This window comes from Entelurus aequoreus, linkage group LG05, assembly GCF_033978785.1.
Source record: "Entelurus aequoreus isolate RoL-2023_Sb linkage group LG05, RoL_Eaeq_v1.1, whole genome shotgun sequence".
Lineage (NCBI taxonomy): Eukaryota > Metazoa > Chordata > Actinopteri > Syngnathiformes > Syngnathidae > Entelurus > Entelurus aequoreus.
Window position 1 is genome coordinate 35,652,480 of NC_084735.1, and position 15,483 is coordinate 35,667,962.

At 39.7% G+C, this 15,483-nt stretch overlaps 1 protein-coding gene across 3 annotated transcripts in view; it reads left to right on the forward strand.

Moving 5' to 3' along the window:
* Positions 1-15,483, forward strand: part of nectin3b (nectin cell adhesion molecule 3b) — a 68,105-nt gene that overhangs the window by 28,587 nt on the left and 24,035 nt on the right. For 2 of the 3 annotated variants that reach the window (XM_062047978.1, XM_062047979.1), the window contains one exon: positions 5,290-8,039. The exons of the other annotated variant lie outside the window; for it this stretch is intronic. In XM_062047978.1, the coding sequence (XP_061903962.1) occupies positions 5,290-5,924 (635 nt within the window). In that variant the 3' untranslated portion in view covers positions 5,925-8,039. Of the gene's footprint in view, positions 1-5,289; positions 8,040-15,483 lie in introns of those variants that run through there. 3 annotated transcript variants of the gene reach the window in all.

Genomic DNA, 15,483 nt, shown 5'->3' on the forward strand with positions numbered 1-15,483 from the left:
GGTCACTCTACCATACAGGCCTGATTGGTGGATTGCTGCAGAGATGGTTGTACTTCTGTAAAGTTCTCCTCTCTCCACAGAGGAATGCTGTAGCTCTGACGGAGTGACCATCGGGTTCTTGGTCACCTCCCTGACAAGGGCACTTCTCTCCCCTGATCACTCAGTTTAAATGGCCGGCCAGCTCTTGGAAGGGTCTTGGTGGTTCCATTTATGGATGATGGAAGCCACTGTGTTCATTAGGATCGTCAAGGCAGCTGATATTTTTCTGTACCCTTAACAGATTTGTGCCTCAATACAATCCTGTATTGGACGTCTACAGGCAATTCATTCGACTTCATGCATGGTTTGTGATCTGCCATGCACTGTCAACCTTATATAGAGACTAGGGATGTCCGATAATGGCTTTTTTGCCGATATCCGATATTCCGATATTGTCCAACTCTTAATTACCGATACCGATATCAACCGATACCGATATATAGAGTTGTGGAATTAACACATTATTGTGCCTAATTTTGTTGAGATGCCCTGCTGGATGCATTAAACAATGTAACAAGGTTTTCCAAAATAAGAGAAAAACTTTAACTCAAGTTATGGAAAAAAGTGCCAACATGGCACTGCCATATTTATTATTGAAGTCACAAAGTGCATTATTTTTTTTAACATGCCTCAAAACAGCAGCTTGGAATTTGGGACATGCTCTCCCTGAGAGACCATTAGGAGGTTGAGGTGGGCGGGGTTGAGGTGGGAGGGTAGGGGGTAGCGGGGGTGTATATTGTAGCGTCCCGGAAGAGTTAGTGCTGCAAGGGGTTCTGGGTATTTGTTCTGTTGTGTTTAAGTTGTGTTACGCTCCGGATGTTCTCTCGAAATGTGTTTGTCATTCTTGTTTGGTGTGGGTTCACAGTGTGGCGCATATTTGTAACAGTGTTAAAGTTGTTTATACAGGCCACAGTCAGTGTGGCCTGTATGGCTGTTGATCAAGTATGCCTTGCAGTCACTTGTGAGTGTGTCAAAAACCGTAGATATTGTGAGACTGGGCCGGCACGCAAAGGCAGTGCCTTTTAAAGTTTATTGGCGCTCTGTACTTCTTCCTACGTCCGTGTACACAGCGGCGTTTTAAAAAGACATACATTTAACTTTTTGAAACAGATACCGAAATTTTTGAAACCAATACCGATAATTTCCGATATTACATTTTAAAGCATTTATCGGCCGATATCGGCAGTCCGATGTTATCGGACATCCCTACTAGGAACCTTTCAAAAGTCCCACCTAGCTGGCAGAAACCAAAAATAGTTTCTGAAAAACTGAAGTTTTGGTTGGAAACATGGGGGAACTTTATTTCCTCGGTTAAATGGGAAAGTTCCTGGAAAAAGTTCCTGCGGTGGAAATGGGCCTATTGTCATTATGGGGTATTTTGTGTAGAATTTACTGCATTTTGTAATAAGTTTGTAAGATAACAAAAAGTGAAGTGCTGTGAATACTTTCCGGATGCACTGTAAGCTTGCTAAAAGTAGTGTAGTGCAGGACAGTCAGGTAGAAGGGGCTAGAGAAGGAATGATAGATTTTAAATTTGCAAGAACCGTAGTTGAATAACTGACAATGGGAGTTTAGAAATTGTACACAGCTATACTTGTTTGCACTGTATGATTTCTGGTTTTATGAAGACCTGCTCAGTAAATATAATAAAGAACTGAAAATGTATAATATTTATATATTCCACAGAGAAAAATATAAATACATAGCATCTTGTCAGTCTTACCTCTTGTGACTCCCTGAGGCGCACACAGTCAAAATGAATAAAGTAGAACTTCCAAAGGTGTTCCTACTGCTGTCCTACTTTTACTTCTGTTATAGTCGCACAGAAATACATTTGACTTGTGCTCAATTATGTTCTGGTTAGATCCGTTTTGGTTTGCTCTAGTTAGGCAGTGGCCTTTGCATTTCCTGAAGAGATCAAGTGTAAAGAAACATTCATTCGTTGACTAGTAGATAAACAATCAATCATCCATCCATTCATTTTCAATATTGTTTTTATTTTATTTTTGTTGTTTTTTTGTCATAAAAAAATACAATCATATGTGCTTACGGACTGTATCCCTGCAGACTGTATTGATCTATATTGACATGTAATATAGGAACCAGAAATATTAATAACAGAAAGAAACAACCCTTTTGTGCGAATGAGTGTGAAAGAGTGTAAATGGGGGAGGGAGGATTTTTGGGTTGGTGCACTAATTGTAAGTAAATCTTGTGTTTTTTATGTTGATTTAATAAAAAAAACAAAAGCTTTTTTTTTGTTTTTTTTATTCTTGTGCGGCCCGGTACCAATCAATCCACGGCCCGGTGGTTGGGGACCACTGATATATGTGACAGCATTAATGTTGCAGCTGCTAAAGCAGTGGTTATTAGTAGCTTGTTGACAATGAGTCAGAACTTTGAATTTTATAAGGTAATGATCAGACATTACTTTAGTGTATGGAAGTATCATAACGTTGGAGGTGGTGACACCCCGGACAAGAACTAGAGCTATAGTATTACCGTTGCGACGCGTGGTTTCATTTATTATTTGTGTAAGACCACAGGTTTCAATTATAGTCTGGAGCGCCACTACAACTACATGTAGTTGTAGTGGCGTTGTTTATAGTTGGCCAAGAAGTTGTTCTGAATTGGGGATGATTAACGTCCAGATAGGCCATGGGAACAATGTTGTACCTCCTTTGCAACACAATAGTACTTCCCAGACTTTACTGACTTTTTCTGTGATTGTGGCGGCCTAAAATTCTTGAAATCACAGCAGCTTTTTTAGAAAGTTACAGCAAAAGTTGCAAGGTTTTGGGGCTTATTTTTTTTCAATAACATTGTATCAACTTGTGATTTTATGAATTTGCTATCAATGTTTTTCTGTGTTCTTTGTAACCTTACGATTGACAATTTTTAATCGCATTGTTCATAGTTAACTCAAAATTAATCGCAGATAGGTATAATTTTTCGTCATTAGTAAGATAATAAGATCAATTTCAACGGGGGTGGCTTCATGACAATGTTTTAACCTCCTTTATTAATTATTAAAAATGTAATATTGATCCTGCTAATTATTCTGTAATTGAGGACTCGACCAGAACATGTTATAAAAGATTTTACACAATAATTAAGCCAGCCAGAAAAATTCCTTCCCCCTCCCAACCTGCCGTCATATTCCTCAACTGATGTACTCACATTTCTTTAGGTGCAAATATCACAGAATAACATTACAAAACATATCTGACAAAGCATGATCGTAATGTAAGACATTTTTATTTGGTTAATGTCAGGGTGCCCTAAGTTGCCAAAATACCTGTGGCGGTGGGGGCGTGGTTTGGGCCGTGGTGGTTATGACGTCATCGCATGATTTGCTATGATGCATATATTCTTTAAAAATGCAAAAAATCTGAATATACATTTAAAACAATTATTAATTATATTAACATATAGTTTTCTTACATATTGTTTTGTTCTATTTTTAAATTGTTGTTGCTTATTGTGCAATATACTTTGAGATTTTATTTTTGTCTTTATTTATTTATTTTTTGGGGATTCCTCCAATCCTTTTAGTCACTTTTTCTGTAATAAAAACAATTGGCAACAAATGTAGCATCTATTCTTGGTGTTATTGGCAACTGTACTCGTGTTTAGAGACTCTGTTTAGATTCTGTCGTGCCAAGTCCCTGACGAAAAGCACACTTGCTTAGCGTTGCTGGGAGCCTTTCTCTCATTAAAAGCCGGCCGTGTCATCTTAAATTGTGAAGATCGCTGTCCGCGGGTAAGTACGTCCACAGCGCGGACACGCTGCTTCCGCTCAAGTCAACCCTGTGTGTATGGCTGGAGTTAATGTGTATGTTAGTGTTATGGTGGTTATTTTTCCCATGGTCTGTGAACACACTGTGTCGGCAGACAATTGTTGTGTTGTGTGTCTAGGAGTGAAGCACTGAGGCAGACGTGTGTGCACGGAGGAAATATTTGTTGGTATTGGGCCCGTTGTTGTCATAAAATTGGCAATAAAAGCTAAAGAGAACATCAGACTTTGTTTTCTCCTGGATGCTACAATACATTACATTACTTTATTTTGTTAGGTGTGGTGGCTCATATGAAGGCGTAAATTAAGGAAAAACCCTAAATGTAGCTGAACCGGATGTATAGCGTAGCACTTTTATTTTGAAGCCGGAAAAGTGTGTGATTGTTTTGAGAATGTGTCTTGACATGTTTAAATGTCCGATCGACTGTTTGCATTAAAAAAAAAAAAAGTCTCCTTTCGACATCCTGCCGACAGTCTTTAATTTCTGTTGAGCTTTTATGTCATTTTACTTACTAAAACAGTCACAGTAACAATCTAAATGTTATGTTATCACTGCACCTTGATCGTAATCTGAACACTGAAGTGAAGCAACACCTACCTCTTTCGACGGGCGCAGCAGGTGTTCGCTGCAGGGATTTCGCCTCTTCTCACAGCGAAAAATAGTCCTTTCTTGTCAGGAGAACAACTTGCCATGGCTTTGAACCTGATATTTCCATAAGGTTGACTTTCCTTTGTTTATTTCTGCCCGCTTGTGGCTCATCAGTAGCAAGTGAACTGCAGCCAAGTTCTTCCGCTACAGCACGGCTCGAGTAGCAAAAAGAAAGTGTTTGCGTTAATCGGCCATTAAAAAAATTTGTGCCGTTTTTTCAAATTTGTAGTCAACGCGTTATTATTGCGTTAACTTTGACAGCCCTAGTTCCAACACATTTACGCATGTTAAAAGCATTTGTGAACTGTTGAGTGTTTTATAGCGGAAATTTCTGTTAGTACATAAGAGACAATCATCACACGTCAACATCTGTTATGTTGCTAGGTCAGCATTGCAAATAAAATATGTTCTCAATGGAATTTACCATGCATAAATATAAGTTAATAAATACATAAATACATGTAATGTAGGAAGTAAATGTTTATATACTACATTACCCAGAGGCTTAAATGCAACAAGGGAAAATGCTAGAAACCTCTCTTCCTCATCTACCTGCCATCTACTTAATGTAGCCATCTCTGGTCTCAAGGTTTAATATATTCATTTAAATTTGACACAAACATTTGCATTACAAACTGTAGGATGCTGAGAGTGCAATCTTGACTGTAGTTTATGTAAAGTGGTTGAGTCAACCAAACCCTACTGTAGTAAAATGTAGTTGCACTGACATTGTGTTTGTCTGTGTCTTCATATCTCCTTCTACTCCCCTCCCCCCCTTCCCCACCACTTTCTTTTCCTCCATTAGATCCTCCCACCATGCCTTCCATCATTACTGCTCCTGTCCTCTCTGGTTCCTCCTCCACCCTAGTGGACAATAAACTCCGCGCTAATCTCAGCTCCCCGACTCTTGAAGCGCTACCTGAGGGTAATCTGGGCACCGTAGTGGGCGGGGCTGTGGGCGGGGCCTTGTTCCTGCTGCTGTTGCTGTTTCTGGTCGGCGTGTGTTACCTACGGAAACAGCAGACCTTCCACGGGGATTACTACGCCAAGCAGTGCCCGGGCCCGAGTGATCTCCAGAAAGCCCCCAGCAAGCAACACGAGCTCAACGGCACCAAAGCTAGCGGCGGCGCCCACCACCATCAGGACCAGGATCAGGAGGAATGGGGCGGGCGCGAGCTGAAGCATCACAGCGGCAACGAATACCCGTCTAATGGCTATACGAGGGCTATGAGGGAAGGCGGTCACCACAGCAACCAGCAGAATCCCCAGCAGGGACACACACAGTATTGTAGTCCACAGCAGCAGCCCAGGAGGCCCAGATACACGCACTCTCCTAAACCTATCAGGAACGGCTCTCCCTACCTTCCAAATGGCCCGCAGGGTGATTATGTCTCTCACAAAGATGGTTCTGTCATCTCTCGTAGGGAGTGGTACGTTTGACCGGCCGCCTGATCTGAAAAATCAAAGAACACCTTAGTTTTTCTTCTGTACGCACACAACTTCTTCTTTTTCTAATCCCTTTGCACCCTGGAAGATACTTGAGCTATTTTCCTGTTCATGATGTGGATGAGCTGTGATCCGCCATGCGGCCGTGTCACGACGTACGCGCACTTCCCGGATGGACAATTTTTGTTGAGTCACTAATGTTGTCAGGAGAGGAAGTCCACCCCCCCGGTGGCCTCGCTTAGCCGTGTGACACCTCCTCATTTTCACATACTGATTTGTTTAAAGGACCTGTGACCTCTGAATATGCGACACTGAGATTAAAGCGTGGGGCCATAAAATGAATCATAGCTACTTAGATGGCTACTGGTCCTTCGGCTAAGTCTCAGTCGGACACGGACAACCTCTCGTTTAGGGGAGTAGAATTAACTGCACTGCCTTTTTGCTGATTTGCAATGGTCTTAAGCAGACTGCTAGTACTACTGTGCAAAGTCAAGAGAGGTGGTGCGGTCACTGCAAACAGCAGACAAAACCATCTCCATATGGAACCATGAACCTTTTCGGTTAAACCCTCCTAATATGAACAATTTGCACTAATTATCACAGGCTCTTGGATAGGTTGTTAATAGCAGGTTGTAGTATGGCTGCCATCGTACAGTATAGCTGACTATTAATGCCACACTGCCATGACACTAGCCACTAATGGGCCTGTCTCACAACTAATCTGTAGCAGAGTAAATTAATAGGTTTGTGTCTGCCAGTTCCTCCACCATTTTAAGTTGGAAACAACAGTATTACTGCAATATCTATTCAGAATTGTGGTGTGTGTGTATAAACACCATCTAGGTGAAGACATTTGTTTGACTCAGTCAGTATTTTTCTGTACTTAAGTTTTGTTTTCTGACCAAGGACTTGAATTCCAATGTGAATTATTTTGGCACGTGCACTTACCTATCAGACGGGATGTAGGAGATACAACAATCTCTCTCTTGCACAAATAGTGTTTGTAAACCGTAGTTTTAATACCTTTACAGTATTTGCTCTAAGAGGCCAAATATTTGTCTGTGTGTAGAAATACGACAATGGCGACGTGGCGTGCGTGTTAAATAGTATCATATATGTTCGCCGATGACAGGGTCCTGTAGCTTTGAAGATGCGTTAAATGCCACCTAAATATAGTACAGTCATCAAAAGGAGGATTAGTTCAATTGTGATATTATGATTGTTATTCGACAGGATGTGACCATTGTGCTGTGACTAGGCAGCCATTCTCGTAGTGCCACGCTGGTTACATTAAGATGTGTAAAGTCGCACATCTTAACGGCCATATTGTAGTCTAAAGCATGCCATCTTTTAGGTCATTGTTGGTTTTTCTTAGGCGACATTTGGTTCTCTGCGGGGGCCTGAGCTTATAACTTCTGTACAGTTGCACTCCTTTGTATTTAGCCCTTGTAGTAAATTCTGTTTGCAAACTTTTTAAACTTGCAGGGTTTGTAGCAATAGACCTCCAAATATTACCAATTAAAAATGTTTTTTTATTGGCCATCTATTAAAAATACATATAACTTAGAATTTGGGTTGAATGATGAACAGCTGTCCCTCCAGACTGTACTGCAAAGTTATAAAAAAAACAAAAACATTTATTTGAATTGTAAGGTTTGTTAGTGCAGGTGATAAGAAGCACCGCTGCCGAATCCCCCTTTTGTGTTTGTTTCTATGCACTAATACGGAAACCACACTAATCTATTTTTGTTTTGCTTATCAATGCTCAGCCCTGCATACATCAAGTTTGGTTGAGTGACAACATGAGACAAATAGCCTAGTGCCTTAGAAGATATCAGTGTTTCTAGTTGTGCTCAGTGCCATATGTTCAAAAATGACAAGTGGAACTTAAACATTTCCTGGTAACAAATTGCCACAGTAAGCGAACACTGTGAGTAGCTTAGGTGTCACCTGATCAAGCACCTTTATTGTTTCCTCCCTTTGTGTATATATACAGAAGGAATGTAAGTTAATGCAAGTGAAACAAAAATATATATTTATGTCTGTGAAGCATTAGTCATTCTTTTTGCCAGATACTTTATCCCAAATAAAGCACCTTAGCACATGAAAGTTCTTTTTTTTTCGCCTCTTTGTGCTTCTATAAATGACATCATCGCTGGCTCCCGAATGCTGCATAAACCCACCCCCTCCACACACCCCCACCCTGCCTCCCCCTCCTTCAGATCCAGCATGCACATCTGGGACGCTGCCGATGATGTAATGCTTTTCACTTTATCTTCATTAGTGTGTAGTCTGTGGGAATTATCTTGGATTACACTGGTTCAGTTGTCACATCTTCCTAATGGATTGAGTGTAAAAAGACCCTCCTGATCCTACTCATTTGTTGGGTTTTTTTTTTCTTTTCTTTTTTTTTTTATCCCACCTATTGTGACTTCATCTGTTCCCCTGTGTCTCTCCCCAGCTGGTAAAATTAAACGCTGAGTGTTGATGTCTGGCCCCATGTCCCCACTCTCCAGCCCATTGACTGTCCCCATGGCAACAAGCTCATCTGGAGCGGCTACCTGGGCACAAAAAAAAGAGGGGGAGGAGTGGGAATGACAAGGGGGGGCACGATGGTGTGCAAATTAGCTGGCGGGAATGTCCCATGTACAGTACGTGAATGTGTGATCAATCATACGTTCTTGTGCTCATTTTTTGAATGCCATTGTTTCTCATGACCTCTATGCCCTGCTTGCCGTGGTCCCACTTGACCTTGAAACGCGGCATCTCCGAGCGCAACCCAAGTAAAGCGTCGTCACTTTGATCCACTTGTGTGTAGACAAGATTTGTGAACCAGCTTTTTGACTGCCACGCGCCCGTTTCCAAGGTTACTTTTCACGGCACACAGAGGAGGAGTAGCGCTGACGCCTCTTTGAGAGAGGTGGCATCAAACTGTCGCAATCGCCCAGCTGTAAAAAAAAAAAAATTGAATATACTTTGACGGAAAGCTGAGCAGCTTAACGGTGACTTTAACATCTGCTCCTTCCGGGCTGTCGTCCAGGGTGATGGCGTGACCCTTGACCCTGCCTTTCAGGTTGTGGGGGGATGGTAACTGTCCTGTCATCACTTCAGGTCACAGAGCAGAGTGGCGTTTAATTCATGGTCTGCTTGGCTGACCTCGCCCAGCGTCAGCGTGTAGTTATACTGGCCCGCCACGTGTGTCGCATAGAAGCAGGAAAAATGTGTTACAAATAGATCAAGGGTGTCCAAAGGGCCTTCTGCTTGTTTTTTTTGTCTTTTTTTGCATATTGTAAAAAAAATATATAGAATTAATATTTCATTCAGTGTATCCTAGATTTGGCTGGCTTTTTTTGTGATCATTGTGGCCTAAATGTCTAAATCTTCAGCAGCTTTTTCAAAAACTTGCGAAAAAAGTTGTGACGTTTTGAGATATATATCTTTAAGGTACCTCAGCTGAAGAGTGCCACACCTTAAGAGGGTTTTGAGATAAGCGCAGTCTTCTGGCTAATTGTTATGCTTTAAGTTGTAAGTGAAAATGTGCCATTCCCGCCATTAGTTGGCATAGCAAGCTGTAAGAGCCGCCCAAAACATCTGGTCTTACTCTCAGCCGGTCACGTCGCAGCACCCACAGGGAAATCACCATTAAAAAAAAAACTGTACACCGCGGGGAAAAATTAGTAAACTGAAAAACTATTTGGTAAATCCTCAATCAATCCATTTTTTGCCGCTTAATTGTCTCTCTTGATGTTGTGGGGCGGAAAGCAGCTGACACCCTGGACAAGTTGCCAACTCATAAACTGTCACCCAGAAAATATATTTGAAGCCATCAATTTGAGAGGTACTTACATTATTAAAAGTTAGTTGTTTTCTTTCTGAGAAACTGTATTTTTCAAACTGAAATAAACATATCCACTGTGGAGGACACTGCTTCTCATAAAGTAAAAGTTAAAAGACACTAAAGTGAACATGGTTTTACACTTGATGTTTACATTGTCACTCAACTGTAAGTTGTTTTTTGTTTTTGTTTTTTTGCTTAAAACAGTGGATGTTTCTGCATTATTCTTTGCACTAAAAAAAAGAACATGTTTGTAGTTATAAATATGATTAGAACATTTTAACATTGTTTGTGTTCAATAACACCAAGTGTGTTTGTCATAAACATTCCTGCCACTTCATTTGACATAAAATGGCATTTAAAAAAAAATTTTTTTGCACATATACCTCAATACCGTGGCCATAATAGCATGATACCAATACATCCCTAATAGTAAGAGATGGACATGCTGTAGGAAGGGGATTCATATGGCCCCATTCACCGCGGTTTACCTGACACATGAAATGTGACAAATTGGGGGGTTGCATAGTCCACTTTGGCCGCCAGATGGCAGTGTTATATCCAAAAATGTGTTTTGTTGCAGTTCCCACTTTGACCACAGCGTCAGTTGCTATGTAGAGTGGCGTTTGCCATCATTTTCAGAAGACTGCTTTGCAAAATGATTACTCCCCACATCTCCCCTTCCTCACGCAAGTTCTACACAGGAATTGGGCCATGTGAATCCCTTCCCTACTCTAACTTTGTTTTCAAACTATGGTAGGGAAGAAAGTGAGTGCGAAAGACGGTGCTGAGAAGAAACCGATAACATTCATTAAAATAAAAAGAAATAATCAAAAATGTGACCAAGCCTGTCACCAATTCTAGCATATAATGGCTAGTCTGTACTAGGGTTTTACGGTATACCGGTACTAGTATAGTATTGCGGTACTAATGATTCAAAAACGGTACTATACTCTGTTTGAAATGTACTGGTTTGCAATTTGTTTATTTATTTATTTCTTTAACGAGCATGACCTCGCATCGTGATGTTGCTGGGTTTACAAGCAGAGGAGCGTGTTCGGCAGCGCAAAATCACAGAGTACTTACAAACCGACACGGTGTGTAAACAGATAGACATTTTGGCCTAAAAACTAAAGATAAAAGGTGAAGCTATAACATTGTAACACCCTCAGGAAGAGGTGCTTTAAAACATGGCTAGCTAGCTAGCAGCGAACATCCATCCGCAGTCTGCATTGTTTTAGCTACTTCTAAATCACTAATCATCGCCTACAGGGCGAGGAATAAAGTGAGTTTCTTACAAGTATCATCCCTGCAGGACGGAATAGCTAAACATGCTTCACTACACACCTTAGGAGGATACAACAGCTCACTGGCGTCACCGCTAACAAAAGCTAGCGCGCTTGAATGTAAACAAATGCCATTGGTGGATCTACACCTGACAGTCACTGTAATGATACCAAGTACAATAGCGTATCTAGTCGATACTACTATGATTATTACATCTATATTTTTTATCATCACAAATTCTTTTTTTCCTTTTTTAAAAAAAAAAATTCATATAATGTTTATAAACTCAGGAAATATGTCCCTGGACACAGGAGGACTTTGAATATGACCAATGTATGATCCTGGAACTACTTGGTATCGGATTGATACCTAAATGTGTGGTATCATCCAAAACTAATGTAAAGTATCCAAACAGAAGAATAAGTGATTATTACATTTTAACAGAAGTTTAGATAGAACATGTTAAAGGTAAAGTAAGCAGATATTAACAGTAAATCAACAAGTGGATAATAATACATTTTTACAGCTTGTCCTTTATAATTTTGACAAAATTATAGAATGATAAATGACACAATATGTTACTGCATATGTTAGCAGACAAACTAGGAGCCTTTGTTTGCTTACTTACTACTAAAAGACAAGTCGAGTATGTTCGTTATTTTATTTAAGGACAAAATTGTTCTTTGTTTGCAATAAGAAACATGTTTAATGTACCGTAAGATGTTTTGTTAAAATTAAGCCAATGCAATTTTTTTGTGGTACCCTTTATTTAGAAAAGTATCAAAATACATTTTGGTACTGGTACCATAATATTGGTATCGGAACAACCCTAGTCTGTACCATACTAAAGCAGAATGAGTCTAACGCCAGCCAAGGGTGTTAAAAAAAAATATCTAAATGGTGGACATTTAACCATGAAAATGAGGAAAAGCTGCTTATGGTGTGTTTGACATACATGCAGCTGGTAGGAGATCCCAGAGAAGTCCACTCTCTAAGGTAAATACTGCAAATTTTTACTATATTACTTAATAAAACTACTGTAGTTGTTAATAGTAAATTCTTTTGTATTGTTTTATACACTTATCTAAATTTGTGTTTTTCTTTTTGAAAGGCATTATAAATGTTCAAATTGTGTTGTTTTGGGGGAGATGTTGATTTGAGATACAGTACAAATGTTCTGAGTTAAGAACTCTGTTACAGAACCAATTAAGTTGTAAGTTGAGGTACTGCTGTAGATGTAAATACTGCATTTAAAAAAATAAAATTACAGTAAACAAAGAAGTGAGAAATGTATACATCAATACCCGGAAGACTTAGCGCTCTGAAGTAGGTGTTGTACTTCATACGACAGCAGCCACAAAGCTTTTGTAACCTGTAACCAGTTTTGAAAAGGTTTATTATAACTTTTACGCCATATAATATATTGCAAAAATCGGTTGAACTCGAGAATCGAAACCTAATTGAATCATCAGCTTAAGAATTTAATGGAATCTTGAATTGTTGTATACTGAACAAAAATATAAATGCAACACTTTTGTTTTTGCTACCTTTTTTTAGGAGTTGAACTCAAAGATGTAAAACTTTTACTATACACACAAGACCTATTCCTCTCAAATATTGTTCACAAATCTGTCTAAATCTGTGTTAGTGAGCATTTCTTCTTTGCCAAATAATCCTTTTCACCTCACAGGTGTGGCATATCAGGATGCTGATTACAAACATGCTCAATGGGTGACATACAGTATCCTGTGAGTATGCTGGCAATGCAAGAACTGGGATGTTTTCAGCTTGCAGGAATTGTGTACAGATCCTTGCAACACGAGGGTGGGCATTGTCATGCTGCAGCATGAGGTGAAGTGAAGTGAATTATATTTATATAGCGCTTTTCTCTAGTGACTCAAAGCGCTTTTACATAGTGAAACCCAATATCTAAGTTATATTTAAACCAGTGTGGGTGGCACTGGGAGCAGGTGGGTAAAGTGTCTTGCCCAAGGACACGACGGCAGTGACTCGGATGGCGGAAGCGGGGATCGAACCTGGAACCCTCAAGTTGCTGGCACGGCCACTCTACCAACCGAACTATACCGCCCCGAGGTGATGGTCTCAGGTGAATGGCACAACAATGGGCCTCAGGATCTCGTCACGATATAAATGCACCTGAGTTTGTCGTCCATAACATATTCCTGCCCATACCATAATCCCACCCCCACCATGGGCCACTTGATTCACAACGTTGACATCAGCAAACCGCTGTCCCACACAATATCTATCATCTGCCCTGAACAGTGTAAACCGGATTCGTCCATGTAGAAAACACTTCCATCATCGAATGTGAGCATTTGCCCACTCAAGTCGGTTACGACGACAAACTGCAGTCAGGTTGAGACCCCGATGAGGACAGCAAGCATGCAGATGAGCTTCCCTGAGACAGTTACTCACAGTTTGTGCAGTAATTCTTTGGTTATGCAAACCAATTGTTGCAGCAGCTGTCCGGGTGGCTGGTCTCAGACGATCATCATGGAGGTGCACCTGCTGGATGTGGAGGTCCTGGGTTGGTGTGGTTACATGTGGTCCGCGGTTGTGAGATCAGTTGGATGTACTGTCATATTCTCTGAAACACCTTTGAAGACGGTTTATGGTAGAGAAATGAACATTCAATTCATGGGCAACAGCTCTGGTGGACATTCCTGCAGTCAGCATGCCGACTGCATGCTCCCTCAAAACTTGCGACATCTGTGGCATTGTGCCGTGTGATAAAACTGCACATTTCAGAGTGGCCTTTTTTTGTGGGAAGCCTATAGCACACCTGTGCAATAATCATGCTATTTAATCAGCATCTTGATACGTCACACCTGTGAGGTGGGATGGATTATCTTGGCAAAGAAGAAATGCTCACTAACACAGATTTAGGAAGATTTGTGAACAATATTTGAGAGGAACAGGTCTTTTGTGTATAGATAGTAAAGTTTTAGATTTTTGAGTTCAACTCTTAAAAAATGGGAACAAAAACAAAAGTGTTGTGTTAATATTTTTGTTCAGTGTAAGATTTCCATCCCTAGCATATATTATTAACCAGCATTAGATTAGTTGTTTTCTTATCTTTTATGCAATTTTTTTTAAAGCTCGTTATACAGAACTAAGCAAATGAGTAATATCTGATAATATATTATAATACAGTATATTACATATACTATATATACATGTACTGTACTGCAACTTTTTTATTTTTTTGGAGCTTCCCACTTTCCAGAGCATTTTTCCTATTTCAAAAGAATGGTCAATGTTTTCAACTTTCATATTTCCCGCATTCTCACTCAATTCACTATTACACATAATTCCACTCGTCATGGACATTTCCAAAAATTGCTGGAATTCCTACTTTTTAATACCACTATTTTCACCCTTTTTTCTATTGACTACGTCTTCCACATTTTCAACCATTCTTACTATCAAAACATTTCACTTATTCAGGACATTCTGGCTGTTTGTTTTATGTCTAGAAAAATTCCATTTCATTTCATTTCTTTAAACCTAAATCCGTTACAAAGTCAAAATGGTCAATTGCTAGCTTGTTAATGTTAGCATATTAGCATGCTAAGAATATTTTTTTTCGAAGCTATTTTTTCAGGTATACACCTCAGTCATTAATTGTGTTAAGTTAAGCATGGTAAATGTTAGCATTCCTTTATCAATACATATATGCGTGCTGTGTGTGTGTGTGTGTGTGTGTGTGTGTGTGTGTGTGTGTGTGTGTGTGTGTGTGTGTGTGTGTGTGTGTGTGTGTGTGTGTGTGTGTGTGTGTATAAATATATAAATGTGTGTATATATATGTGTGTGTATATATATAAATGTGTATAATGTGTGTGTGTATATACATATATATATATATATATATATATATATATATATATATATATATATATATATTTCCATATGAGTTGGGAAATTGTGTTAGATGTAAATATAAACGGAATACAATGATTTGCAAATCATTTTCAACCCATATTCAGTTGAATATGCTACAAAGAAAACATATTTGATGTTCAAACTGATAAACATTTTTTTTTTGGCAAATAATCATTAACTTTAGAATTTGATGCCAGCAACACGTGACAAAGAAGTTGGGAAAGGTGGCAATAAATACTGATAAAGTTGAGGAATGCTCATCAAACACTTATTTGGAACATCCCACAGGTGAACAGGCAAATTGGGAACAGGTGGGCGCCATGATTGGGTATAAAAGTAGACTCCATGAAATGCTCAGTCATTCACAAACAAGGATGGGGCGAGGGTCACCACTTTGTCAACACATGTGTGAGCAAATTGTTGAATAGTTTAAGAAAAACCTTTCTCAACCAGTTATTGCAAGGAATTTAGGGATTTCACCATCTACGGTCCGTAATATCATCAAAAGGTTCAGAGAATCTGGAG